The 26,597-nt window shown below is 48.7% G+C and overlaps 1 protein-coding gene across 4 annotated transcripts in view; it reads right to left on the reverse strand.

The window, feature by feature from the left end:
- Positions 1 to 26,597, reverse strand: part of LOC126533192 (uncharacterized) — a 160,722-nt gene that overhangs the window by 66,721 nt on the left and 67,404 nt on the right. For 2 of the 4 annotated variants that reach the window (XM_050180465.3, XM_050180466.3), the window contains exon 3: positions 17,299 to 17,481. The exons of 1 other annotated variant lie outside the window; for it this stretch is intronic. In XM_050180465.3, coding sequence (XP_050036422.1) covers positions 17,299 to 17,481 — 183 coding nt within the window. Of the gene's footprint in view, positions 1 to 17,298; positions 17,540 to 26,597 lie in introns of all 4 variants that reach the window. One more of the 4 variants, XM_055071629.2, reaches the window with a different exon arrangement.

Raw genomic sequence — 26,597 nt, forward strand, 5'->3', positions numbered from 1 at the left:
GAAGGTCGCCATGGAATGGACTTGGCACGTACGGTTTTAGCAGCGTGTAATGAGGAGGTACCGGAGCAGCCGTCGCAGGGTTAGTTGTGGTAGCGCGGGATGTAGCATCCTACACCTGCCAACGTTGTCATTGTCTTCGCAGGTAAAGGCTCGAACTCAGGGGCCAATCCCTGTATTCTCCGTGTGGCGCGGTGTACTGGCGTGAGTTCCAATATTGGTCTACCGTACCTGCTGCTAGGAGGGGTCTGTTGCATGGGTCGAGAATACCTAGCACCTCCACCAGAAAAATGCGACGTTTAATTGACAGGCGACTTGTAAAGATGCCGTTAAAATCCAAGTCGTCGAAGGGGCAGCGCAAAAGAGCAAGGCGGGAGCTCGTGAGCCAGTCCGTCCTCGCCTTCTTCTGGGAGCACGTGGCCTAAGCGCGTGGCGTGTGTGTGTGTGTGTGTGTGTGTGTGTGTGTGTGTGTGTGTGTGTGTGTGTGTGTGTGTGTGTGTGTGTGTGTGTGTGTGTGTGTGTGTGTGTGTGTGTGTGTGTGTGTGTGTGTGTGTGTGTGTGTGTGTGTGTGTGTGTGTGTGTGTGTGTGTGTGTGTGTGTGTGTGTGTGTGTGTGTGTGTGTGTGTGTGTGTGTGCGCGCGCGCGCGGTTCCGGAAAAATTAAATGTTGCCGCCTATGGGTACGGTTTCTGTGTTACGTATCCCGTGCTTTGGAAGCTACGATTGACTTTCGGGCGCCGCCGCCCGAGCTGTAGCAAATAACGCTCCGCCGGCTGCACTAAGCAGTTAAGGGGGACCGTACTTTGCGGTGCAAAACGCCTGAAGGACGTGCCTTGCAAGCCTACATCCCTGAGAAAGGTGTCGCTGGGCAGTCCAAAACAAGTTTAACAACTCCTTGCACCATCCTGTGTTTGTTGGGACCGTCGAACCTAACCACCTCTGAAAACACAAAATCAGATTTGTCTTTTATAATGAGACGGTCCCAACAAACACAATCCCGTGTTTCTTGGGACCGCCGAACCTAACTACCTCTGAAAACACAAGATCAGATTTATCTTTTATAATTCACCGGTATTCAATATGCGCGGCCATTTTAGAGATTTTGTCATTTAGTGACTTTTTGTCTGTTTATGGCAAAACTTTCTATTTAGCAATCAGCTAGTTTCTTTCTGGTGCCTTGAATGAATTTGTAATATTTTAATGACTTATAAGTCCCACTCTATGTCTCTCAGGGGCGTAGCCAGGGGGGAGGCGGCAATGGGGCTTCATCCCCCCCCCCCCCCCGAACTTTTATCGTGCGGTCATGCACCACCGACCAAAACAACCCCCGGCGCTGGAAATCATTCTGGATGTTGTCTAGAATGCCTTTTCACGATCAAAAACATTTCTGCGCCAACACTGCGAAATCGGGCTGGATTTCGCGGCAACGCCCATGCACCGGGAGTCACATAAAGCAAGGAGCCCCATGTGAACACAAAGCTTCAAGGGCGTTTTGATGGCGGGCGGGCTCGTCGCGGCATCCCGCGGAGGCCACTGAATCTGCAGAGCGCATGGATTTCAATTCTGAAACATTATGGGTATAAAGTTGTCATAAACTTTTGATGCGAATGCTGCACTGACATTTCCCAAGTCGTGCTTTAGATTTTCAATTTCGGAACTTTGGGGGTTTCATGTTGTTATAAACGTTTGACGTCAAAGCTGCATCGACTTTTCTAAAGTCGTACATCGGACCATACAACGAGACAAGCAAAATCAACAGACTACAGACAATCAGACAAGTTGACAGAGCACGCAGCGAGGTGCGATGAGTCTAAGCGTTGCGGTGGTTCATTTGTGTCGTCATGTCACAGAATATAATATCAAAGTTTTTTTTTTTTTTCATTTGCGCCAAAGCAACCTTGTCAAGACATTAAAGCCAGCAAAAGTAACTACATTCTTATTTATTTTTCTACTTTGACTTTTATCCGCGAGGACAGATTGCGCCCTTTCCATTTTTTTCTCGCTACCAGCGGGCTGCCGGAGCCCGCCAGAGCGCATGCGTTTTATTTATTTTTATTTTATTTAATAATACTGTCAGCCCATGAAGGGCCATTACAGGAGTGGAAGATACAAACACATACAAGGATACAGTATGACAACAAAAAGCAAGCAAATGATTAACTGCAGACGTCTCAGCAGGGACGCGAATCAGTTTAGATTCTATGCACCTTACAAATCCCCCCCCCCCCCCCCCCAAAATAAGAAAACAATGAACAGATACACCTTTGGCAAAGTTATGATATACACATTAGTTAGCGGCAAAAAGAATAACGTGTACACAATGTAAAAATTCCTCAACGCATGAGGCCGACATGACAGAGTCGGCGAGCGCATTCCATTCCGTAATACCTCTCGGGACAAAGCTGTACTTAAAACAGTCATTTCTGACTTGAGGGGGTGTGATGTACTGGCTATGACGATGTCTGGATATTTCATTTGTCGAGATATTGAAGTACTTGCGTTTGTCGACAATATCACACAATCATCAGCAAAAAGTCTGACAGGGACACTAATATTACTGGGCAAGTCATTTATACAGATCAGAAATAAAACAGGACCTAGCACACTTCCTTGCGGAACATCCGACACAACACGTGTTTCCTCGTGTTGGCCCGACCATCGCGCGGCGCACTTCGATGCGCGCTCGTTTTTCTGTGGCCGAGTGGAGTTTCGCCGGTCAGTTTTGGACGCTTTCTGGCTCGCAGGCGAGAAAAAGAAACAATGCATGGTCACTCGCCGTCATCACTGCGGGGCAGGGTTGAGAGATTGGGCGATTTCTCGCCAAATTGGCTACTTTTAGAGGCTCCTGGCGACCGAAAATCATGTTTGGCGACTTGGCAACTTGATGGCTACTTTTGTAGGTGGTAATTGGTACAGGTAATGGCCCAATCACTCCACCCGACGGCCCCCTCGAAGCAACAACCACAAACGTCAGATCGTCAAGGGAGCGCTTTTGTGTCTTGCAAGCTCCGGAAGCAAATTCAGGAGCTCAAAATATATCATAGCCACCACATGTTCAGCTGGCCTCTTCGACTTGTCACCCTGGGCTGTCCAGGACTGCCAAAGATGCTTCATATGCAACACTCATTGGCTGAAGTCAACGCCTCGGGCAGTTTGGGACTGTCATTGACGGATAATTGAACAGGCCCAAACAGCTCCCTCCGAGTAACAGGAATTAATCAATCTCAGAGGCAATGCTTTTGCGTCCTTCGAAGGACGGGAGAAATATGTGATGGCCTAATATCACTCCAGTGACGGTTACCTTCATAGAGACTCTCGAAGACCATAGTTCTTCGCGTCAGAAACGACTGCAACAACCAAAAACACGTCATGGCAGCCATTACATTACAGGGGCCAATGTCTATGTGACTGTGCGACTGCGTACTACGGAGCGGAGAACGTGTGTGACGTTATAGAGTTCGCACGGGAACGTTTAAAGAGAAGTCATAGTGGCATAGAGTTAATATAACCAGCTGTGCAAGGATCGCGTTCAGCAAGATTATTCTACCGAAACTGGCGATACCACTTCGGCTATGAGAAAGCACGCAAGTGTGTGGCAGAAATTATCAAAGAACATCAGTTGGTCATACATTATGGTAAATTATGGTACAATATTACATGATATCTACTGTTTCGTTCTGTTGTTTTATTTATCATCAGCGCAGCAGGAAACTACCGGTCTTTCTCGCCCGTTCTTTATTTTCGCGTTAAAAATGAGCAAATATTTCTTTGTCGCACCGTGGTTAGATTTTTGGCTACCAATTAAAGCTTTGGCCGCAGTTGGGGACTTCCTGGGCTACTTTCCGGATTTTTTCGGTTACTTTTTCTTCCGAAGAACTGGCAGCCCTGCTGCGGGGACTCGACGGATTACAACGCGTTCGCTTGAGCGCAACCTCTCCGGAAAATTTTGTCTCGCCATTGTAGGATACCGAGCAGTATGCGTATGGTTCTTTGTAGACCAAGGGTCTCACGTTTTCTTCGATATTCTCTCGGTAGCCACATTAGGTGCCCCAAGTAGCCATTCGATTGTGGCCAACATGCTTTCCTTTGCGTTTTTTTTTTTTCATTTCCGTGACCCCACCCCACAAAAGAAAAAAAAAAGAAATTTTTCGGGGGCAGGAATGGTCGCGTGCTGAAAGTTCGATTTTGTTGCCACTACTCCTTTTTCGGAGAGTAATGGGCCACGGGACGCTTCAGTTGCCTGATACTCTTATTATAATTGCGGGAGCAATTATATGGATACTCTAGCCGCATTACTGCCATCGCCGTCGCCCTCATGTCTCGTATTTAGTCCGTGGGCGATAACATCGTGACCGCGCGCCGCCTGCTGTATGTGCGAGTGAAAGCGTAGGGGGCGGCGGTGCATTGGGTGCGGCGACGATGGTGGCTCAGTGTTGTGTGCTCAAGGGAGAAAAGCGGGCAGGAAGCGCGTCGCCTCCTGTCTCGCGCGATACTTCAGGGGGAGTGGAACGAGTGGGGGCTGTGCTCTGTCAGTCTGTTGTTGCGCAACATGTTTATTTGCTTTCTTTGGCGCATTCTATACAGTGATTTTTTCCTAGATACGTAGATTTACTGAGGACATATGTACATGTAAATATCCTGTTGCGAGATCTTGTGTATACGTGTAATGAACTTTGTTTCGAGTGATACGTTATTGCCCTTTATCAGTCTGTATTTTCGCATTTGTATAATCCATTGTATCTTCGCAAATGAGAGTGAGTCAACAAACCCCGGCAATAATGGTTCTGTACGTTATCTGCGAGGTATGCGCGTAGCCCACAGACATATCTCATTTACAAGTGACCGGCAGGTGTCAGGATAAATGTTCTTTAATGCCCTCATACAGTGGGTTGGACATGGTTACGTGACATAATGGACACTCCATAATTTGAAGAGCGTTGGTGTCGTCAGGTTTTTTACAGCTGAAGGTGTTTTCCAAAAATAAGTCAGTCGACGTGTAGCTGTCGTGTACAGTGAACATTGCATTTCATTAAGCACTGTGAAGCGTTGGAGCAAACGGTTCTAAGAAGGACGTGAAAGTTGCCAAGACGATCCAAGACCGCGCCTAAGCCGCCGTGCAATCACCCCCAACACAACTGCAAAGGCTGATTAGACAAGAACGGAGGATAAGCATCGATAATTTGGCAGGGCGTGTGAACATCAGTCATGGTTCGGGTCACACCATAATTCATGAACATCTCGGTTATCGGCTCCTGTGCTAAATATCCTCCTGTGCTAAATATGATGATAAATATCCCAGATTTTGAACCACCTCCAGAAGACGGAGAGGTTCGGCGCTGCCTTGGCTCATCTAATCCGGTATCAAAATTAGGGTTACGACTTTGTGTCTGCAATTGTGACCGGGGACGAATCATGGGGCCACTACTACGAGCCTGAAACAGGACGGCAAAGCTTAGAGTGGAAACATTTGAATTCACCATCCCCAAAGAAAGCAGAGACCGTCATTTCTGCCGTAAAGGTGTTGTTCACTTTTTTTCGATCGTCAGGGGCCATTATTGATCGAATTTGCTAAACCTGGAGAAACTATCAATCGTTTCCGATATTCTGAAACGCCGGATCGGCTTCTTGTCGCAATCAACAACAAATGACGTGGAAAATTGAGGGATGGGGTGATCTTGCTCCACGACAATGTCCCTCACCACGTCGCTGATGTGGTTAGCACAAAACTGGTACATTTCAAGTGGGAAACGCGGCAACATCCGCCATACAGCCCAAACATGTCGCCTAGCGACTTTCACATTTTGGGGCAATTGAAAAACAGCCCAAGGGAACCAGGTTCGTGTCCGACGATGACGTGAAAGAATCAGTTACAGACTTTTCGAAGCAGCAACCAAAGGTGTTTTATGAGACGCGAAGAACGCGACTCGTTAGTCAATGGGACAAATGTCAAACTGCTCATGGAGACTACTTTTAAATAAAGTACCCCATTTGTCATATATTCGCTTTGGCTCACTTTCATTTGACTCGCCCTCATAAATTGCAGAACTCCGGCATTTCATATGCGCTCTCTGTTGCGACTATAATTTCGGTGCAATTACTAACAATAAACGAGAGGTGAAGCTGCACAGAGGCAGCTTCACCTCATTACACCTCAGTACATTGTAAAAAAGGACAGCGTCATTGAGATTTCTACCTGGCCCTTGCATATGTACAAAAATGTTCACAAGGTTCTTGGATGACAAAGTTTCGTTAAAATATTTGTCCTCAATTTGTTCATTTCATGGCCTTACATATTTCATATCAGCGGCATGCACTGCTTTGCTGGCTTCAAACTAAAGTTCTAAAGTTCTTGTGTTTCTTTACTTATTTAATAGGGAGAAAACATGGAATCACTTATATCAGTTATTTCGGGCACAACTTTTGAGACATACGAGTATATGCTTTTATGAACACATACATATTTTACTTGTCTTGACAGTGCGTAGCGTTCAAGAATTCGTTTGCAGCATTTTTGGCAATGGCAATGCAGTTATTATTCATGTATTTGATGCCTCGACAAATTCTATAAAAAAGAGGCCGAGCTGGAACGTGCAATGCCGCGCCGACCCGCGGCGGAGCTGAAGCAGGCCTTAAGCGCTTCCAATACGTGAGCCGATCCGGAAGGTGGTACAATGCCGCGCCGACCCGCGGCGAAGCTGAACCAGGCGTTAAGCACTCCCAATACGTTGGCCGATCCGGAAGGTGGTGCAATGCCGCGCCGACCCGCGGCGGAGCTGAACCAGGCGTTAAGCACTCCCACTACATGAGCCGATCCGGAAGGTGGTGCAATGCCGCGCCGACCCGCGGCGGAGCTGAACCAGGCGTTAAGCACTCCCACTACATGAGCCGATCCGGAAGGTGGTGCAATGCCGCGCCGACCCGCGGCGGAGCTGACCCAGGCGTTAAGCACTCCCAATACGTTGGCCGATCCGGAAGGTGGTGCAATGCCGCGCCGACCCGCGGCGGAGCTGAACCAGGCGTTAAGCACTCCCACTACATGAGCCGATCCGGAAGGTGGTGCAATGCCGCGCCGACCCGCGGCGGAGCTGAACCAGGCGTTAAGCACTCCCAATACGTTGGCCGATCCGGAAGGTGGTGCAATGCCGCGCCGACCCGCGGCGGAGCTGAACCAGGCGTTAAGCACTCCCACTACATGAGCCGATCCGGAAGGTGGTGCAATGCCGCGCCGACCCGCGGCGGAGCTGAACCAGGCGTTAAGCACTCCCACTACATGAGCCGATCCGGAAGGTGGTGCAATGCCGCGCCGACCCGCGGCGGAGCTGAACCAGGCGTTAAGCACTCCCAATACGTTGGCCGATCCCGAAGCTGGTGCAATGCCGGGGAGACCCGGGGCGGAGGTGACGCAGGCGTTAAGCACTTCCGATACGTGGGGCGATCCCGAAGGTGGCGCGATGCCGCGTCGACCCGCGCCGGAAGTGAAGCAGGCGTTAAGCACTCCTCATTCATCAGCCGATCCCGAAGGTGGTGCAATGCCGGCCGACCCGCGGCGGAGGTGAACCAGGCGTTAAGCACTCCCAATACGTTGGCCGATCCCGAAGCTGGTGCAATGCCGGGGAGACCCGGGGGGGGGGGGGGGGGGTGACGCAGGCGTTAAGCACTTCCAATACGTGGGGCGATCCCGAAGGTGGCGCGATGCCGCGTAGACCCGCGCCGGAAGTGAAGCAGGCGTTAAGCACTCCTCATTCATCAGCCGATCCCGAAGGTGGTCCAATGCCGGGCCGACCCGCGGCGGAGCTGAACCAGGCGTTAAGCACTCCCAATACGTTGGCCGATCCCGAAGCTGGTGCAATGCCGGGGAGACCCGGGGGGGAGGTGACGCAGGCGTTAAGCACTTCCAATACGTGGGGCGATCCCGAAGGTGGCGCGATGCCGCGTCGACCCGCGCCGGAAGTGAAGCAGGCGTTAAGCACTCCTCATTCATCAGCCGATCCCGAAGGTGGTGCAATGCCGCGCCGACCCGCGGCGGAGCTGAACCAGGCGTTAAGCACTCCCAATACGTTGGCCGATCCCGAAGCTGGTGCAATGCCGGGGAGACCCGGGGCGGAGGTGACGCAGGCGTTAAGCACTTCCGATACGTGGGGCGATCCCGAAGGTGGCGCGATGCCGCGTCGACCCGCGCCGGAAGTGAAGCAGGCGTTAAGCACTCCTCATTCATCAGCCGATCCCGAAGGTGGTGCAATGCCGGGCCGACCCGCGGCGGAGGTGAACCAGGCGTTAAGCACTCCCAATACGTTGGCCGATCCCGAAGCTGGTGCAATGCCGGGGAGACCCAGGGGGGAGGTGACGCAGGCGTTAAGCACTTCCAATACGTGGGGCAATCCCGAAGGTGGCGCGATGCCGCGTAGACCCGCGCCGGAAGTGAAGCAGGCGTTAGGCGCTCCCGATTCATGAGCCGATCCCGAAGATAGTGCAATAGCGCGCCGACCCACGGCTGAGGTGCAGTTTGCCATTAAGCTGCCCACATTCACTGCTTCGCTCGTCATCCTTCTTCACAGAATGGAAGGGCACTGAATTTTTTGCGACATTTTCTTCAGCCATGCAAGAGGGCAGCGGTCGCTCTAGATCTTGAATTTCGTGCCTCAAATGTTCGTGCCTAGGTTTGGAATGGCCTATACTCTGCTTGAACACTGCTTCTCCGGGATGCTAAACGTCCCTGCTAGCGGTGTCAGTTGTCGGCTGAATATACAGGACATGATGCTCTTGACCGAATTGGTAAAGTTGAGCAAGGACGACACCGTGACGACGGTTGCTGGCGTCTCCTAGAGAATGAATTATCTGCAAAAGTCTGGCAAGACGAGCACTGGCCGTGAAGACAAGGCTTTCTTCTCAAAACAATCCACAAATTTTGAACAAGGCTCCGCAAATCGTCCACTTTCGTGCGACTCACTCAATAACATCTTCGTACTTGTCCAGAAAGAACACGCACTAAAGAAATAACCCAGAAATGTTGAGCAAATGACGCGCTAGAGGCTACACGAAAATTCGTACATACTCCTAAATACTTCCACGCACGCTCTAAGCGATGCTCAAAACGCTGTGTCTCATGAATGCGCATGCGACACAGGCATTGACGCTTTGCTTCTCCGTGTCCGAGCAAGACACACCTTAAAGGAACGGTACAATCACTTTCTAAAATTGGGCGGTTCAACAACGGCTCCTTCAAATAACGCGTCTTACTTTCAAAGAGAAAATGGCCAGGCTTAGCTTGGTTAAGCCAAGAATGCGTTGCATACTGTGTTGGGGCCCAGCTTTTCCTCCGGCTGTCGTGACGTCACGTCACGTGGTTGCGCTAAAGGTCAATGGTGGCTGGCCGGCCGCGCCCAAGGGCTGAACTGAGTGATTGCAATATGCAACGCATAAAACTCTAGTGTAGGGGTATGAGCCACTATGGTGGCTCATACCCCCAATGGTGGCTGCCCGGCCGCGCCCAAGGGCTGAACTGAGTGATTGCAATATGCAACGCATAAAAAATCTAGCGAACACTTCCTTTTTTTCTTTTTTGTGGTTTAACGTGCCAAAACCACTTTCTGATTATGAGGCACGCCGTAGTGGAGGACTCCGGAAATTTCGACCACCTGGGGTTCTTTAACGTGCACCTAAATCTAAGTACACGGGTGTTTTCGCATTTCGCCCCCATCGAAATGCGGCCGCCGAGGCCGGGATTCGATCCCGCGACCTCGTGCTCAGCAGCCCAACACCATAGCCACTGAGCAACCACGGCGGGTGAACACTTCCTAAAAATGAACCGATATTCAAGTGCTCCACTACGGGTTTCTAACAAATAACCTAGACTTGGCGGAGCAAGCTATCTCACGATAAAAAAATAAGCAAAAAATATGAAACTTAGCTGCTTAAAAGAAAAAACTACATACCGAGAAAGCAAAGTTTGAATAACTTATGCGCGGGCGAACCATTCCATTCTAAATATTGGTGAGCTTCTTAAACAAATTACCTAAACGAAGTTGAAAGCTTGCTTGTCGAAACGATCTCTAGTCTCGGAGCTATCAAAACATCCCGCCTAATACTAAAATAATGAAACCAACGAACTGTTGTTTCCACAGAAACTGTACCGCCGTTATTCATTCCGAATGGCCGACGGCTGCGTCTTCTCTTTAAACCATACTCGAGGGGGTTACAGTGTGAAAGGTCGTCTTGTCAACCAGGGAATACAAAGGGCACATAAGCCATTCCCCTCGCTGAAGACCCCCGACATTTGACGTACTGGCCTTCTAGACATCGCACTGCGAGTTTACTGCCTGGTATGATCACCTAGCGTCGCCTTATCCCCGCGCTTTGTCTTGTCATACAGGTTACACCTCGAAAAGAACTCAAGGAAGTGGAACATAATTGCACCCTGGCTTTTGTCCTCCTCCGCGCCGAACATCGGTTTCTTGCTCGTCTAACGGCTCTGACTCAAAACATTCCAGACGACAAACGCGCCTTTCTAACTCTTTCCCTGCGCTCCCCACAAGTTTTAGTGGCTTTCGATTTATCCGGCCGCGTTGCCTTCTCTGCCGCATTCCTGAATTTGCGACGCCTCTTTCTTTTCACACTGTTTCTGGTGCTCATTTCCGAGTGCCTTTATTTTTTCCCCGTTGGCGGCTCCTCAGCCTGACCCACTTCCTGAATGTCTGCGGGGAAAATCGGAAATATTTCTTTCTCCGGTTGAAGAATAGAGCTTCTAAATAAATACCCTAGATGGAAATGTGGCGCTAGTGTCTACGGGGGCTCTCCTGAGCGTTGCCTCAACCTACGTGGGAATGATGGGAAGTACAGGCTTAGGATTGCCTTCGATCTTTAGACTAGCGGCGTTTGGTTTCGGCGCAGTAAACGAAGCTATGCTCAAATATTATCGCGTAAAATCTGATTTTATTTCTGCAGTATATTATATAATGAATTACACGTTAAATAAACACTGTATGAATTTAAGATTGAAGCACGGTTTATTATGGTTTATCACCAGGGCACACCAGGGTATGCATTCTTGTGCGATTCTGTTCCCGATTTCACGCCAGAGAATAATTATTTATTTATTTTTACAACAGCAATAACAACCGTGCATATACTTATATAAAGATACTCATCAACTATTTATGAAAATAAAAGTTTTGTATTGTGAGGAAGTGCAGCGCCCATGAGAGGAATGCTACATGTTTCTGCTACGACGCCTGCTCGCTGCGATTGCCAGACATTTCTCGCAGATGACAGGCACTTGCGAACTCTCCCGCTCTTTCGAAAGGCTGCGTCGGCTGTCACGATTGCTGAACGTCTTCAAGTACTTTTAAGTACATCTGCTGCAATGATAGCTAGGACGCTTGTGGTCTCCTATGAGTATGCTTCATTATATTTTATATTGATGTGCCGCTTCCGAAGCGTTATGGCATGGCTTTGCACTTGCCAATTTTGCGACACTAGACTACAGCCAGGAAGCAGCAACCTCGCCTACCACGGGTAATTTTGTGTTCTAAAAGTCCTAAAACACGCATTTCAATGAGCACATAAACGAGTAATGCATAATGATGCCCTCAATAAAATTTGATTGTCAAGCCAGAACTACAACTGTCTATGTCTTGTATCAGTAGTGCCTTCTTCTTAATATTCTCAAGTTTCATAAAGCACGTAACGCTACAGCGCCAACCTAACACACTTAACAAACCAAGGTCCGAACGGCCAAAACACGTTCTTTCAACGTTTACGATGCCGTCGATTTCTCGTCAGGGCTTCGACACCACACCGCGACACGAACATCGCCCCAGCCGCTGGCCTAGTGCGCTATCGCCACTTCGAGCAACAGAACAAAGGCAGAGAGCTTTGCGCTGCACTGTCCCACTGCACGTTATAGCAATTGCGCTTGGAGCGAAAGCAAAACTGCCAAAAAATACTTGTAGACTAGTTTTCCAGTCAACAGAATGCCAATCCATAGCCTGTACTTCCCATCATTCCCATGATGGTTGAACGATCGCAGCGCCAGATTTCCCTCTAGTTATACTAATATGAAAGTCTATGGGTTGAACTACTTCCCCGGAGCTGGCTGTTTCATCCTCTTTCTTTGCCCCGCGTTCAGCGTCGTAACACCACGCCTGACCCTTTTCCTAAATTTCTGTCGGGGAAATCGGAAATATTTCCTCCTCCGGTTGAAGCACTTCCCCGGAGCTAGCCGTCCTCTTTCTTTGTGGTTTGCTGCCCCCGAGGCCAAGATTGTCGCCGTGGGGAAGTGCCTTTGATCGTATTGTGCGCTACTGCTCTGTGGTCTGAAGGCGCGACTTGCCACATACTCATCGACCAGCTGTGCTGCAGTCTTTAAGACACACCTTCCTGCCTGTCATTAGCCGAAAGGCGCACGTTATCTGTCAGGTCTCGTCAAACTGCTGTAAGCAGATTAAATCGGCCAGTCTACTGACGTTATCCGCCCTTGCTCCTTTCAACCACTCTGCAAAATTTTCCTTCCGGCAACATGCAAACTCGACAAACCTTTCATTAGGCTGCTTTCTTTCCTCTGAAAATCTCCTTCGGAATTCCTCTGAGGAGAGCCGGTATTTTGCGAGCAAACTTGACTTCCCTGAACTGTACACGCCAGCGTCGGCTGCACTCAGTCGGGCTACGACTTGCGAGGCTTCTCCCAGCAGCAACTCAAACAACCGCTCCAGCCATGTGTCCTGTTGAAATGATCGCTTCTCACAAATGCGTTCAAAATTAATCAGGTAGAGACCGACGCCATTGCCTGTTTAGTATGGCTGAAGCGAACTCGTCATTTCCACGCTTTCCGTTTGTGGCAGCGCCGCATCCGCCCTGCGCTAATCTCGCTTGCTCTAGTCGTATTTTTGCGAGCTCAATTTCTGCCTGCATTTTATCCTACTTTTCCTGCCTCTCATTTTCTTCCTCTCTTTTTTTCCTCTCGCGCGCCTTCTCTTCCTTCTCGTGCTCCTTCTATTCCGCTGGTTTGTGTTTCCGCTCGCGATATATCTTTTCCCAGGCATCCGTGAGCTCGTTCTCATCGAAGTACACTTCGTCAATTGCAGTACGAATTTCGGGCTTCTTCAACTTATGGTTAATATCTATAGCGAGCTCTGCTGCCAAGAGCAACAGCTCCTCTTTCTTTACCACTGTAATATCCATGCTTCTCCGACAGCGGACCATTACTTCCCTTTATTGACCGCACACCCAGTGGCGATCAATTACAGCTGATCGCCCGATAGAACTCTGTCCGTATCGTCCGGCAAATCGTAGTCGCTCAAGCACTTGCCCAACCTCGAACTTGCGAAGCTCGTGTCTCTCGGAGCCGCGTTCCCAGGTCCGCCGATTCCAGATCGTAAGGACTGCCTTCTGCTGCTCTTCCTCGAAATTTCCTCGAGTCGTCCAAGACTCAACTCCAATACTGCGATGGTTGTGCTTCCCTGAGCCACGAAGAGAAGGTCTGCTGATCCCGGATCCGCAGAAGTCGCTCTTCTGTCCGCAGTTTACCTCGAGTTTGCGAAGGTTCCCAGGTCCGTCGATGCCAGATTATGAAGACTACCTTCTTGATCTCAACGTTGCCAACCAGTTTGTTGCGGCTCGAGCTGGCGTCTGAGCCAGGAATCCACGAAGCCCTTCGACGAGTACGTCCGGTAGTAGGAATGAAGGAAAAAGGGTTTATTTTACTTTAGTTACACTTGCTCCAGATATGGAAACCGACTCCATGCAGGAGCATACGAAACGTCTGAGTTTGCATCGGGACTCGTCAGCCCTTTCTCGCACGAAAGGTCTTCGCTTTATAATACCGTCGTCTTCCCTAGTCGACTAGACTAAGGAATCTGATGACTGTATCCTGGCCAATCACAATCGTCGAATCGGTTGCAATATGTCGCCCATGATATCGCACCGTCCCGCCGAACTCCACCTCCGATGGTGCTAAATATACCCCTGCATGTTTAGCAAGCGCGTAGCAATCTGGGAATCCAAGGTCGAAGCCGTTCCCACGGTAGCATTGGGCACTGGCCTTTTCATCATTAGTTAAGATCGTCAGGTGCTGGTAGAGAGGCCTCTTGTGGACCCGTCAACCGTCGGTGTCAACGCTGCGTTTACTTCGGGGTAGGCGCTGATGAATGGGTGGGGCTGCCTCGTGGTAATCGTCTAAATAAGACACTTGGTCGTCTTGAGACGTAAGAACCCCTTTAGGGTTGGTAATATCGATGAATGATTAATCGATTAATCGAGTAAAAATATCCCGCGGAACGATTAATCTTCATCGATGTCCAGCTTTCATTTGACCGACTTAATCGATTAGGCCTGTTCGATTAATCGTTTTCGAGAGTTTGACAGGAGTGGCGCGAAATTGTCGAACTCGTACTACAATGGCGGTGCGCGAGAAGTAACTGTGAGGCTGTGGTATAGCGACTGTCGACTGATGTTTCGCCGAGCGCTTCCCCTCTATTTTCCAATACCGAACACGCCACCACACTGCCCGATGCCGGAGGCTTGAAATGCCCTCGCACTGCAAGGCATACTATAGCAACCCAGTCCCTGACTGTCGTGTCACTCCCAGGCAACTAAAACGTGATACAGCACTCGCGCCGGTTTGTAGTATGCATTTGACATAGCAATGGAGTTCATGTCGATTCCAGCAAATCTGTAGCTTCGGAGCGTCTATTCTCGCATGCTGGTTGTGTGGCCATTCAAGAAGGTGTCGGTTTCACCTAAACATCAAAGCAAATTGGCGTTCCTTCGCTCTGTATAAAGGAACATGTAGCTTAATATCCTAACTATTCTTTTCTTTTCTCGTGTGTATATTGCAATTTCTTGCATGTTTTATTTGGACTTCACCTTTTGAATTTGCCGTTTTCTTTATTTCTTCTTTAAGTTTGATGTATAAAGATTCACTAGTGCCATGCATCTTCTTTAATTCTGCTTTAAGCGCCATTTTAGAACTTATATGGTGTTTATCTTTTCAAAGGCCACTCGTGCCAACTCTATTTAGTCGTTAAGAAATTAGATTGTTTCTTATGAAGCTTTATACATTCGTATTTCTAACTTGGTTTCACCTCTGAAGCATTAAGATTGGGTCCTACCAAAAGCAGATAACTCTGTTTCAACCTTTTCGAAGTGCCCGGCAAAAATTTCGTTTAATCAGTTGTATATACGATGAAAAACCTGCACCGAAAGCGATTAATCGATTAAAGGCTAAAATGATGAATTGTTATTGATTATTAGAACAAAAAAAATTGGCCGACGATTACGCTTCTTGGTAATGCGATCTTTGAACGCAGCTGCTGCCTTATTTCGACAACAGGTAACCGCATATAGAATACGCAGTGCCGAACGGAGGCGGTTCTGCGTTTCGGATTGGGCAGCACCCACCGCGATCCGCCGCTATCGAGCCGGTGCTCCGGCGACGTGCCATCGCTCCATATTATAGTGGGTCACCGCCGCAGAGAGGCGGGGGGGGGGGGGGGGGGGGAGAGATTAGCGATAATTATTTAATGTTTCTTCTAAGGTGGGATGAGGAAACGGGTGGAGAACAGGGGTATTGAGTAGAGGTCACAGACTCATTCGCTCAAAGACAGGCCTCAATGTGGCAGCACAAGGTTGGGGTGGGAAGTAGAAGTAAGGGGACGAAACGCTATAACTGTCTTTCGAGTCACCGCAACTGCACTGCGCGGAGGAAGGGGGCGAGAGTATGGGCAAGAACACGCGATCCGCCATATAGGCTTAGGAGGACAAGGGGAGAGCAAGGCTCGCGCCGTGCGCGAGAGATAGCGCCAGGAGCGCTCGCAGCTAGAGCAGCGCGGTGGCCCCTGGTTACGGCGAGGCACAATGGCGAGGCCGACGGCGACGCGAAACGCGGGAACTGGCGCCAAAAGCTGCGCTATAAAAAATTTATCGACCATATCCCTAAGCCCCTTACTCAATGACCCATGTAGGACCTTTGTAGAATATTTTACAAATAAAATAAATAGTAAAAACTACAGCTACGGAGCTCTCTGGACGAATCACGAGCAATACGTGCCAGATAAGAGTACTACCAACGAGCGAACCAGACCATCGGGTGGTTGTGGCAAATTACACTGCCACAACTAAGTTGCTAAGTTACAACCAGCCACAGGCACTAAGTTAATGGGTCGGACCTGAGCCTTAGACTGTCTCGCGCGGTGCCTGTTTATTCGCAGGTGAGAGCGAGCGATCTGCTCTCCAGAAGTAAAAGAAGTGTGAGTCGTATTCGTTTGCGGAAGTTGCGCCTCGGGGTGGTGAAGTAGAAAGACGAGGCTTTTATTCCTCGAACATCTTATAACACTCAGTATTGAGCCACTGATCTCTACTAAAGCAATCCTTCAGCTTCTTACTGCTGGGTCCATTTGGCGGCTTTTCTCAAATATATATTTTGACTGCACCCTTAATAGGCCTCACGCTATCCTTAGAAAAAAGAAAACAAGACGTCAGCGGCATCCAGTACAGATGGGAAGCCGAGTGCTAGAAGAATAAATCTAATGTTGACGATGTAGACAGGCACTATCGTTGTCATTGCATGTAGAAGAAGAAAACTTAATTTAGAACCACCTCCGAAAATGGAAAAGTACCGTGCTAGAACACCAAAGAAGCGCGGACGCCATCTTTATTCAGTATACAGATGCTGAGCGGGCATTAGCCAACCTGGCAGCTGCTGGCGCAATCGCGCTCTCTAGGATCAGTATTCTCCCCTGCTGTCGCACTGGTAGAGCGGCTGCGAGGTAAAACTTTGCCAATCGGTGAGTCGTAATTCGGAATGCTCGCGGTACGATGATAAGTTGCCTTTCTATGTAATTTTTTCGGAAATTAATTTAGGATTCCAGAGACGAAAGCGGAAAGTTTAACAAAGGCGGGATATCAAAACAAGCGTGCCCACAACAATGGCTATCGCTGTAAAAGAGAGCACTTGCATCGAGCTAATGGGGATGTTGGATTAACAAGGAGTAGCATGCCTCAGAAAGGCTCACCGACGTTTCGACGTGTCGACATATTTTGGTCAAATGTGGCCTTGTCATCATGGGTGGGTTAGCTGTAACGGGTTAGTAGAGTTAAGTCACGTAGTATACGGACAGGGAAACCATGTGACGTCACCCTACCGGCCTGCTGAACCAATACGCCAAGGATGACGAGGCAGCCTTTGACGAAGATAGGTGCACCTATCGAAACGTCGACCAGCCTGTCGAAGGTACCTTATCCTTGTCCATCAAGCTTTATCCCAGTGTGTTTCCACTTGTCAGCCACCGCCTTTGCATTGGATTCTTACTGTGGACGCAGCTCCAGCTTCCAGAAAAGCTTCGCTCCTTGACGAAGCCGTCTTTGCAGGAGCAGGTGCCGTGCCAGCAGTAACCGCGGTGGCATTGGTGGTCCGTGTGGCACTCCCGGTCGGCCACCGCTGGCCATCCGTTTTCCTCCTCTCCATCCTTGCCAGGTTTTTGCGTCACTGGCGCTGCGAGACAGCGAGAAAGGCCTCCGTTGAGTCCAGAAGCCTGTACACTGACGGACCTCTGTAACGAAGTCCGCCCATATAAATAAATCACTTAGTCAATCGACTAAATAAACTGATACACTGACTGACAAAAAAAAGTCGCAGTTGCGCCCGAAAGGCGAAGCACCCATTGCGATAGCAAATTAGTAGATGGCTATACGAAGTAAGGATAGTAGCTTTATCGGCCGTATTAACTTATAAACATTTGCTTACTAACTAAATTAACAATGATTTAATGTGGTGCGACTGATCGAGGACGTAGAAAGAAAAGAGCCACACAGAGACAGCGCTGTCTCTGTGCATGTCTGTTTCTACGTCTTTGTTCAATCACAATTAAACATTCCATCATGGATTCAAACCATCTAGCGCGCCAATGTATCTTAACTAAATTAACAGGTGTGGTTAACAAGCACGTGCGCACAGGTAAACATGAGCGCATTTCGCGCGATGAACGCGGAAACTAGCTGTCAATATGCTAGAGTGAGGAATGGCGGCAGCAGCAGCGAGCCAATTGACCTTCGTGTATATCTCGCTTCAACGCGAACAAAACGTGGAAAGTACAGCGCATACGAGGCTAGCGGCACTACGCGGACTCTGCAAACAGCAGATCGCTGTGAAGATGAGGCCCCCGCGGGCGCACACTTTGGCCACGTACCAATTACCTTTCAAGATTCGGCGCTCGCACTGCCGGAGAAGAACGCCCCCCTCCCTTGCCTCACCCTCCTCCCTCGCGCACGAGACAGTAGAGGGCGCGCTTCCGGCACGCCTTCCTCGCTCGCGTATGCGAGATTAAGCCGCACACGCCCATACAGCACACGACGTGGGGCGACGATCTTATCGCCCTTCGGCTTTATACGGAACCTCACTGCGACAGAAATGCGCCTGGCGTGTCCATATAATTGCTATCGAAATAAAAGTCACGCGTATCCCACGCGCTGTCGAAATAGATGTAAGCGAAGCTTTCTCTGCTTTTTGCTGGGTTTGACGAAAATTACCAGTGATGTTGACGGCGGACGTTTTCTTCAGTGTTTAGTGCAATGCGAGAGTGGCGAGCTGATGCTAAACGTTGCCTTGCGTGCACCCCTGTTGTTTGTCTGCGCAGTACGCAGAACACACAGCGAGATATGTCTGCTTGAGGCGTGAGGTGTGTTGTGCGCCGTTCATAACCTCCGAGAAGATTAGCATGGTCATTGCCTCAGCCGGTACCTCGCATAGTGGCAGAAATGTTAAACATTCACTGAATTACGTTCCAAAAGTACAATCGGACTATCCTGCACGCCGTAGTGGCGGAACCCGAAAACTCGAGCGCTACGCCATAGCCGCGAAGCTACACCACGACGGGCATCAAAAGTGTTGATTTGACGTGCGGCCTCTTCCGCAGTGTCGCCCAGACGCTACAGCACTCCATGCCGCTTTGCGTCTGCACGGTCTGCGTGAGTTGTCCGCTTGACAAAGTTGCACAGTGTTTATTTTTCAGAAATAGTAGAAACGTAACGTACCGTACGTTGGAGTTTAAATTTATCCAGTTTGTCGGCAACCGCTGTCGAGTATAGTGTTGTCTTTGCCTTTCCTTGTTATGCCCCCTTTTCCCACTCTCACTTTGCACCCATCTATAGGAGGTGCGAGCGAAGATTGGCAAGGCTGTTATTCACTCTTTTCATGACTGCGTCGGTTCTACACATTTGCCTTCTCACCCTACCTCCCATATGCCATCTTATCTACCTCCCCTCTCTACTGTTGCACGTTAGTACAAAGGTAAGCGCTGCAGTTTCCGTAAGGCTTTTTTAGGGGATCACGAATAATTACGGCCGTCAAGACGCTACTGTGGCGACGTCTAGGGAGCTCCAGAGGGCATTGTGGCACACGCGATGGAAGGGTATAAAAGGGTTTATCGCGTTGCCTTTCCTATCTGCGACACTCCTGCCAAATATACCAGGTGAGCCAGTTGGACCAATATTTTAAAAAAGCGCAAGACCTGAAGTCGTACCGACTGCACAGTAACGGCAGCCGTGTGTACTTAGAGCCAGTATTTTTTTCATCACGAAGTATTAATTTATTGCTTTTAATTAGCGAACATTTTAATTATTGCTTGAATCGCAAACATGTCAATTACAAAGTTGTAGGGCACCTTAAATAACCTCCGAATCAAGCATTTATTTTGCGCTGAATTGTGCCTGCAAAAGGATAGACAGTTGGGCGAGTTGGTACGGTAAAATGGTCTTGGCTTGTCGCTCGAAGTGAACACGGACACAGAAAGGAGCCGACAGGACGAGTGCTAACTCTCAACTAAATTTTTATTAAAAACGAAGAACATATATATAGGTGATTGACATGACAAGGTATATATAGGTGATTGACATGACAAGGTAAAAAAACATCAGTTACACATATCAGGAGGTATGGAAGTCAAAGAAGGAAACAAAAAAGATTACTTCAGATTAGTACACGTATTGCGAAGGTACTGAAATTCGCAATCTAACAGAGACAAGGATGCATGGCTAACGCAAGTGTATCCTAATCTTTTGGTGTGGAATGCCTCGATAATTCCCGTGTAGTTTGGCATTTGTGTCTGGAAAGAATTTTTGTGTCTTCAAAGAAAGGTTTACAACCACAATTGAAACAGTGTGACGCTAAATGTGATGCATTAGGATTGTTTAGGGAATGTTTGTGTTCTTTTAGTCTAATGTTGATGCACCTGCCGCTCTGGCCAATGTAAGCTTTCCCGCACTCGAGTGGAATCTGATAACCTATACCGGTGTTGCAAGGCACTAAAGGGGACACATGTTTAACGCCGCAGTCATCTTTTCTTTTTTTGCCACCCTGTTCAAGTTTCATATTTATCATAGGGCACATGTTAGACAACTTGCGAGGGGCCGAGAAAACTGTATTGACGTCATACCTAGTGGCCACGTTCCTTAAACCATGGGATAATCTATGTATATAGGGCACCACAGCACACGTTGTTTCTTTTTTCTGTTTTTTTTTTTTCCTTGTTTCTTACCGGGGCTTTTTACCCATTTTAAATGTTTTTCGCAGGTTAGTGATAATAAGTGCACGAGATAGCTAGCCTTTCCAAGCCTTTCTATCTGTTGTGAAAAACTTTGTTGCATATTGTGCGGACATGACTTAGTAATGGCAGACCTAAGAGTTGAATAAGCTATCCCCTGTTTAACAAGTTTAGAATGACAAGAAGGAAATTCAAGCAGTGGCTTCTTAGCCCTAGGCGAATAATGCCAACAGACATGCTCATCCTGGAACGTTAAGCACAGATGTAAAAACTGTAATTTGTTGCCCTGGATAAGCTCAAGCGTGAAACCTAGGCCCCCACCACATTCCCTAAATACTTTTAAAATATCCGTAGCTTTCTTGGTGTAGTTATCGCGAGAACAAAACACCAGGTAGTCATCTACGCATCTAAACGCATGCACCGCCAATTCCTTAAGATTGTTTTGTAGTTTTCTATTGACGCGACTTAGATAAATATCACTCAAAACTGGCGCAACTTTTGAACCAATGCAAACTCCCGCGTTTTGTACATACATAGAACTACCCCATTTTACAACGGTATTCCCTATGTAAAACAACAGAAGTTCTAGAAAAGATTCCACAGGCATCCCACAGTCCTGAGTAAACCGGAACTCATCATTGTTGAGTGTCACTGCTTCTTTAACACTACACAGTAGTTCCGATTACGGAAGCGAATAAAAAAGATCTTTTACATCAACACTGATCGCCGAGCATTTACCTGAATTATTTTCTCTTAGGAAGACTACAATTTCTTCCGAATGTCTTATCAGGAAAGGGTCATTAAGATGAACTGAATACAGTACATTATGCAAAGAAAGTTGAGACAGTGTACTGCCACGTCCCTTGTTCAGAAATAATGGCTCGAAAAGGAACTTCCGGCTTATGTATCTTAGCACTTTTTCACAACAGATAGAAAGGCTTGGAAAGGCTAGCTATCCCGTGCATTTATTATCACTAACCTGCGAAAAGCTTTTAAAATGGGTAAAAAGCCCCGGTAAGAAACAAGAAAAACAGAAAAAAAGAAACAAAGTTTGCTGTGGTTCCCTATATACATATATTATCCCATGGTTTAAGGAACGTGGCCAATAGGTATGACGTCAATACAGTTTTCTCGGCTCCTCGCAAGTTGTCTAACATGTGCCCTATGATAAATAGGAACCCGCCGTGGTTGCTCAGTGGCTATGGTGTTGGGCTGCTGAGCACGAGGTCGCGGGATCGAGTCCCGGCCACGGCGGCCGCATTTCGATGGGGGCGAAATGCGAAAACACCCGTGTACTTAGATTTAGGCGCACGTTAAAGAACCCCAGGTGGTCCAAATTTCCGGAGTCCTCCACTACGAGTGCCTCATAATCAGAAAGTGGTTTTGGCACGTAAAACCCCATAATTATTATTATTATTATTATTATTATGATAAATAGGAAACTTGAACAGGGTGGCAAAAAGAGAAAAGATGACTGCGGCGTTAAACATGTGTCCCCTTTAGTGCCTTGCAACACCGGTATAGTTTATCAGATTCCTCTCGAGTGCGGGAAAGCTTACATTGGACAGAGCAGCAGGTGCATCAACATTAGACTAAAAGAACACAAACATTCACTAAACAATCCTAATGCATCACATTTAGAGTCACAGTGTTTCAATTGTGGTTGTAAACATTTCTTTGAAGACACAAAACTTCTTTCTAGACACAAATGCCGAACTACACGAGAAATTATCTAGGCATTCCACATCAAAAGATTAGGAGACACTTGCGTTAGCCATGCATCGTTGTCTCTGTTATATTGCGAATTTCAGTACCTTCGCAATACGTGTACTAATCTGAAGCAATCTTTTTTGTTTCCTTCTTTGACTTCCATACCTCCTGATATGTCTAACTAATGTTTTTTTACCTTGTCATGTTCTTATGCTGCGGTTTTTGCAATCACCTATATATATGTTCTTCGTTTTTAATAAAAATTTAGTTGAGAGTTAGCGCTCGTCCTGTCGGCTCCTTTCTGTGCCCGTGTTCACTTCGCGCTACAAGCCAAGACCATGAATTGTGCCTGGTTGCTTTTTCCAAGAAAAAACAAAAGCCCGCGAAGCACGTAATAGATGCGCGCTCGCGCGCTGCTCGAGCGCCTCCAAGCAACCTCTAAGACATATACAGTTGCATTCGTTTATCGCCGCATCGTATAAGCCTCGTATATAACATAACTATAGCGTGGTGCGATAAGCGTCAGCATCTGCGGACGCAAGAATGTTTTGCTCGATCATCAGGCACTCGGGATAGCTCTACCTTCGCGTACCATGAAACAAAGCTACAAAAGAAAGTCAACCAACGTTTAAAAAAAAAAAAAACATTGCGCGAGAGAGCACGAAAAAAGAAGAAAAGGCAGTTCTCGGAAAAACAGGAAAGAGCTACTCAAGAATTTATTTCAATAAGAAATAAACCGAAAGCACGTAAGGCGTCTCGGCCGCCTACAAAGAAACATTCAAATGTGCAACCGGTTCAGCCATTTACACTTTCTATCTCTTCAACTCCGGGAAAGAGCCAAAACAAAGCAGTATTTTACCTATATCTGTCACTGTCGCAAGCTTTTTTTTTATGTAAGGATAAGGTGACATCATGAAGGTGCGTTAAACAGTCACGTTTTGCACCAGTTTCGAGTGGTTATTTTCCGCTGCCACTTTTAGTGCATGCTCAAACAGGACACCATCTGAAGCAATACAGTACTTGCTTCTTTCCAACAATTGTGCTGTTGCAGCTTTGACCAACGACGTTGCGATTACGCGGCAGACTCTGCTTATTTTTGCCTTTAGGGCGTCCGGTGCGGTAGCTTCGCTGCTATGCACGCAGTCGTTCACGTAGCCCCACAAGAACTCCAGCGGTGTCATGTCCGACGACCTTGAAGGCCAGGGTACAGCTCTATGCCGGACAATCCACTGTACAGGAAAAAGCTTGTCGAGCCACGTTCTAGACTGACTATGCGCAGGAGCACCATCGGGTTGAAACCAGATGTTCCGAAGGAGCGCAAGTGGAACGTTGCAACAGACGTGGTTCACGAGGGCCCTCGAGTATGTCGTTGAGGTAACTTTGCGTCATTAGAGTGTTGTCAAAATAGATGGGTCCGATGATGTTGCCATCAAAAATACCGCACGACACATTAAACGACCGCTGGTATTGGTGTCGTGTTTGTGCCAGCCACTGGGGATTACTATCACTCCAGTAGTGCACATTGTGAAGATTAACTTGTGCGTTTCTGCAGAAATTAGCCTTATCCGTCCAAAGCACGCGAGTGAGAAAGCCCGGTTCTGCTTCACATTTCGTGAAAATCCAATTGGCAATGTCAAGTCTGATTTCAAAATCTCGGTCTTGAAATTTTTGATGAAGATGTACGTACATGGTACGGGTGCATATGGCCTTCTTTTGAAATCCTCCACACTGATGACCTTGAGGTTCCGGCCTCCGCACTGGCGTCGCGCACGCTACTGTGAAGGTTAGCAGTAAAGAATGCCAAAACATCCGTTGCCCCTTCTTCAACTACAGTCGCAGTCCTGTGTCGCTTTCTTGTGGAACTAGCAGTCTCGCAAAGGACTTCGTACGTTCTAAGTATTGTTGACGGACTAGGTCGTCCTCCGCAATGCCGCATCCGGAATAGCTTGGTTGCCTTCCTCATGTCACCATGCGCCGCCCGTAGAGCCATGAACATTTTAGCCTTCTGATCATTCGTGAAGGGCATGACTGTCTCCTTGAAAAGCAGGTCACTGGCGTGGTATACCGTTGAGATCTCCCCTTATTATCTACGCACTGACGCGTCAAGCAAAGTTGATTTACGTAATTGACAACAGCATATGCTGGCCGCACAGATCCGCCAAAACGCATTAGATGGACATAGCCCGCACAATGTTTTTCTGTAGCTAAAGGGAACAAAAGGAACATACGTTCCGGGTGCGCCTATCTACAGAACAAGATGAGTGAGCAAAATTAGTCGCAAGTGCGCCGTCACGATTTACCGACTTCTGTTCTTCTATTCCAGATTTCCCCATTCTGTTGAAGAATGGCGGCGTTTTAAGCAGGCCCAAAGCCGGCGTATTGCGAGTACATTCGCTCGGCTACCGAACACGGCTCTGACATCATCATGCGAGGACGGACAGGTATCGTATCCAGTTGTCCCCGTCGTCGGAACTTGCACGAATCGTCCGTCGGAAAATCGAAGTAATTGCTCCTGCTCTTCCCAACACCGTCCACGGCGATTTTAACGTGTTGGTCGTTTCCCTGGTCCTGTGCATTGTGCGGGACGAACTCGCCAACTTGGGTTTCGCCGCCAGCACCGTTGCTCATTCTCGGACACCTGACTTTCGCCTTAGGTCGCCGCCTCGCCCAAGAACAATGGTTCTATCCTCGCTCGCGGAATCCGGCTGAATGGCGGACGGCAGATGATCGGCCGATTTGTTTTAACTGCAGCCATATGAGGGCGCTGCAAGCGCTTGATTTCGTCGGACGTGTGTTGCTGCAGCTCCGGCTTTTGAAGTGCCTTTTCCCTTTGTAAGTGTGAAATTCCGCCACCTCTGGCCGCTCCTCGGAGCCAGTACACATGTGGCACCGAACCGAGCCATCGACGGCCCCCGGGATGCTCCCGGGGGCAAGACAGAGTCGCCTAAAGTGAGCCAGAATGCTTTATGCTTAGCCGCCTCATCGCGTGAAGAGCGATCCCGCCAAGGCGCAATAACGCCACGCAAGAAAGAGCAGCTGCGGCAGCAGTTAGCTGTGGAGATCATGGCGACTACTCCTGCTTCTGAGTCGGTTACCGCCACCAACGAAGAGACGATGGAAGACGAGGTAGGGGACCCGCGAACACAGGCGTCTCTGTGCAAGGCTACATCACCGGGCGCGTCTCCAGTGCTTGCCTCGTCAGTTGCTACTGTCCAGAAGCGTCCGTGTCTGCTGAATCCAGATGCTCTCCCGGAACGCCCATCTAACAGCCCCCCTGGATCGTACAAAGTTGTCATCCGTCCAAAGGAAGGCTACAACATAGAAGACATCCCTACGACGACCCTTCAGAAAACGCCCGCTTCTTGCGTCACCGCGAAGGGCTTCTCAGGCTACACACATCACCGGGCCTCCAACACGGTGTCGGTGTGGGTGCGTCCTTAGAGAAAGTGTTTGCCCTGTGCACATTTGCAGCAATCACCCTTCCCAATGGACGCGTCTTGCCCGTTCAAACATACCTGCTCTCTGGCACAGACATATCTCGCTACGTGGTAACAGGGGTCGATCCCGACGAACCGCCGGAAACTCTACGTGATACTTTGACTTGTGACACTCATCATGTGCTGCTAGCCCGCAATCTAGGACGTGGTCGCACATGCCTGGTAACAGTTTCAGGATCCGCTACCCCACCCAAACGGTTTATCTACAATGGGTGCGTCCTTCGACCTCGTTCATACCGCCCAAGCGTAGTATACTGTTACCAGTGCCTACAACAAGGCCACATGCGTGCATCGTGCCCTAACCCGGCTCCGGTGCATACAAATGAGCCAAACATCTCCCAAGGATTCCGATGTGGTCTATGCAAATCCAATGACCATTCAATAACGAATCGCGCTTGCCCAACGAAACGTAAGGCTCAGAAAAGTAAACGCGGCGTTCGCACTTTTCGCCCTACTCCACATACCCAGGACTTGTTGGTGTCTCCCAACCGCTTCGCTCCGCTAACACAAGAGGATGAAACCATCGAGGAAGATGACCCTTCATCATCTAAGGGGGTATCTACTCCTCAGGCAACTTACAGCGATGTTACTAGCCGGACTCGTCACAGGCATCGTGCGTCTACAACGGCCCAGGAGGAACTTCGAAAGGAATTGGGTGACATCGATCGCAACATCGAAAGATTGCAAACGGCATTATCGAAACTCAACTCTCGCCGCAACCGCCTTGTCACTGCGAACACTTCGTCGACAACATATAAGTCATCGGCGCACAAACGCCTCATAAATGTCATTCACCAGTGCCGGCGCCAGGTATTGCGTCTGTACGTGAACCTGCGCCTAAACTCGCCTCCGACCCGGCATCG

The sequence above is a fragment of the Dermacentor andersoni genome, chromosome 7 (assembly GCF_023375885.2).
Source record: "Dermacentor andersoni chromosome 7, qqDerAnde1_hic_scaffold, whole genome shotgun sequence".
Classification (NCBI taxonomy): domain Eukaryota; kingdom Metazoa; phylum Arthropoda; class Arachnida; order Ixodida; family Ixodidae; genus Dermacentor; species Dermacentor andersoni.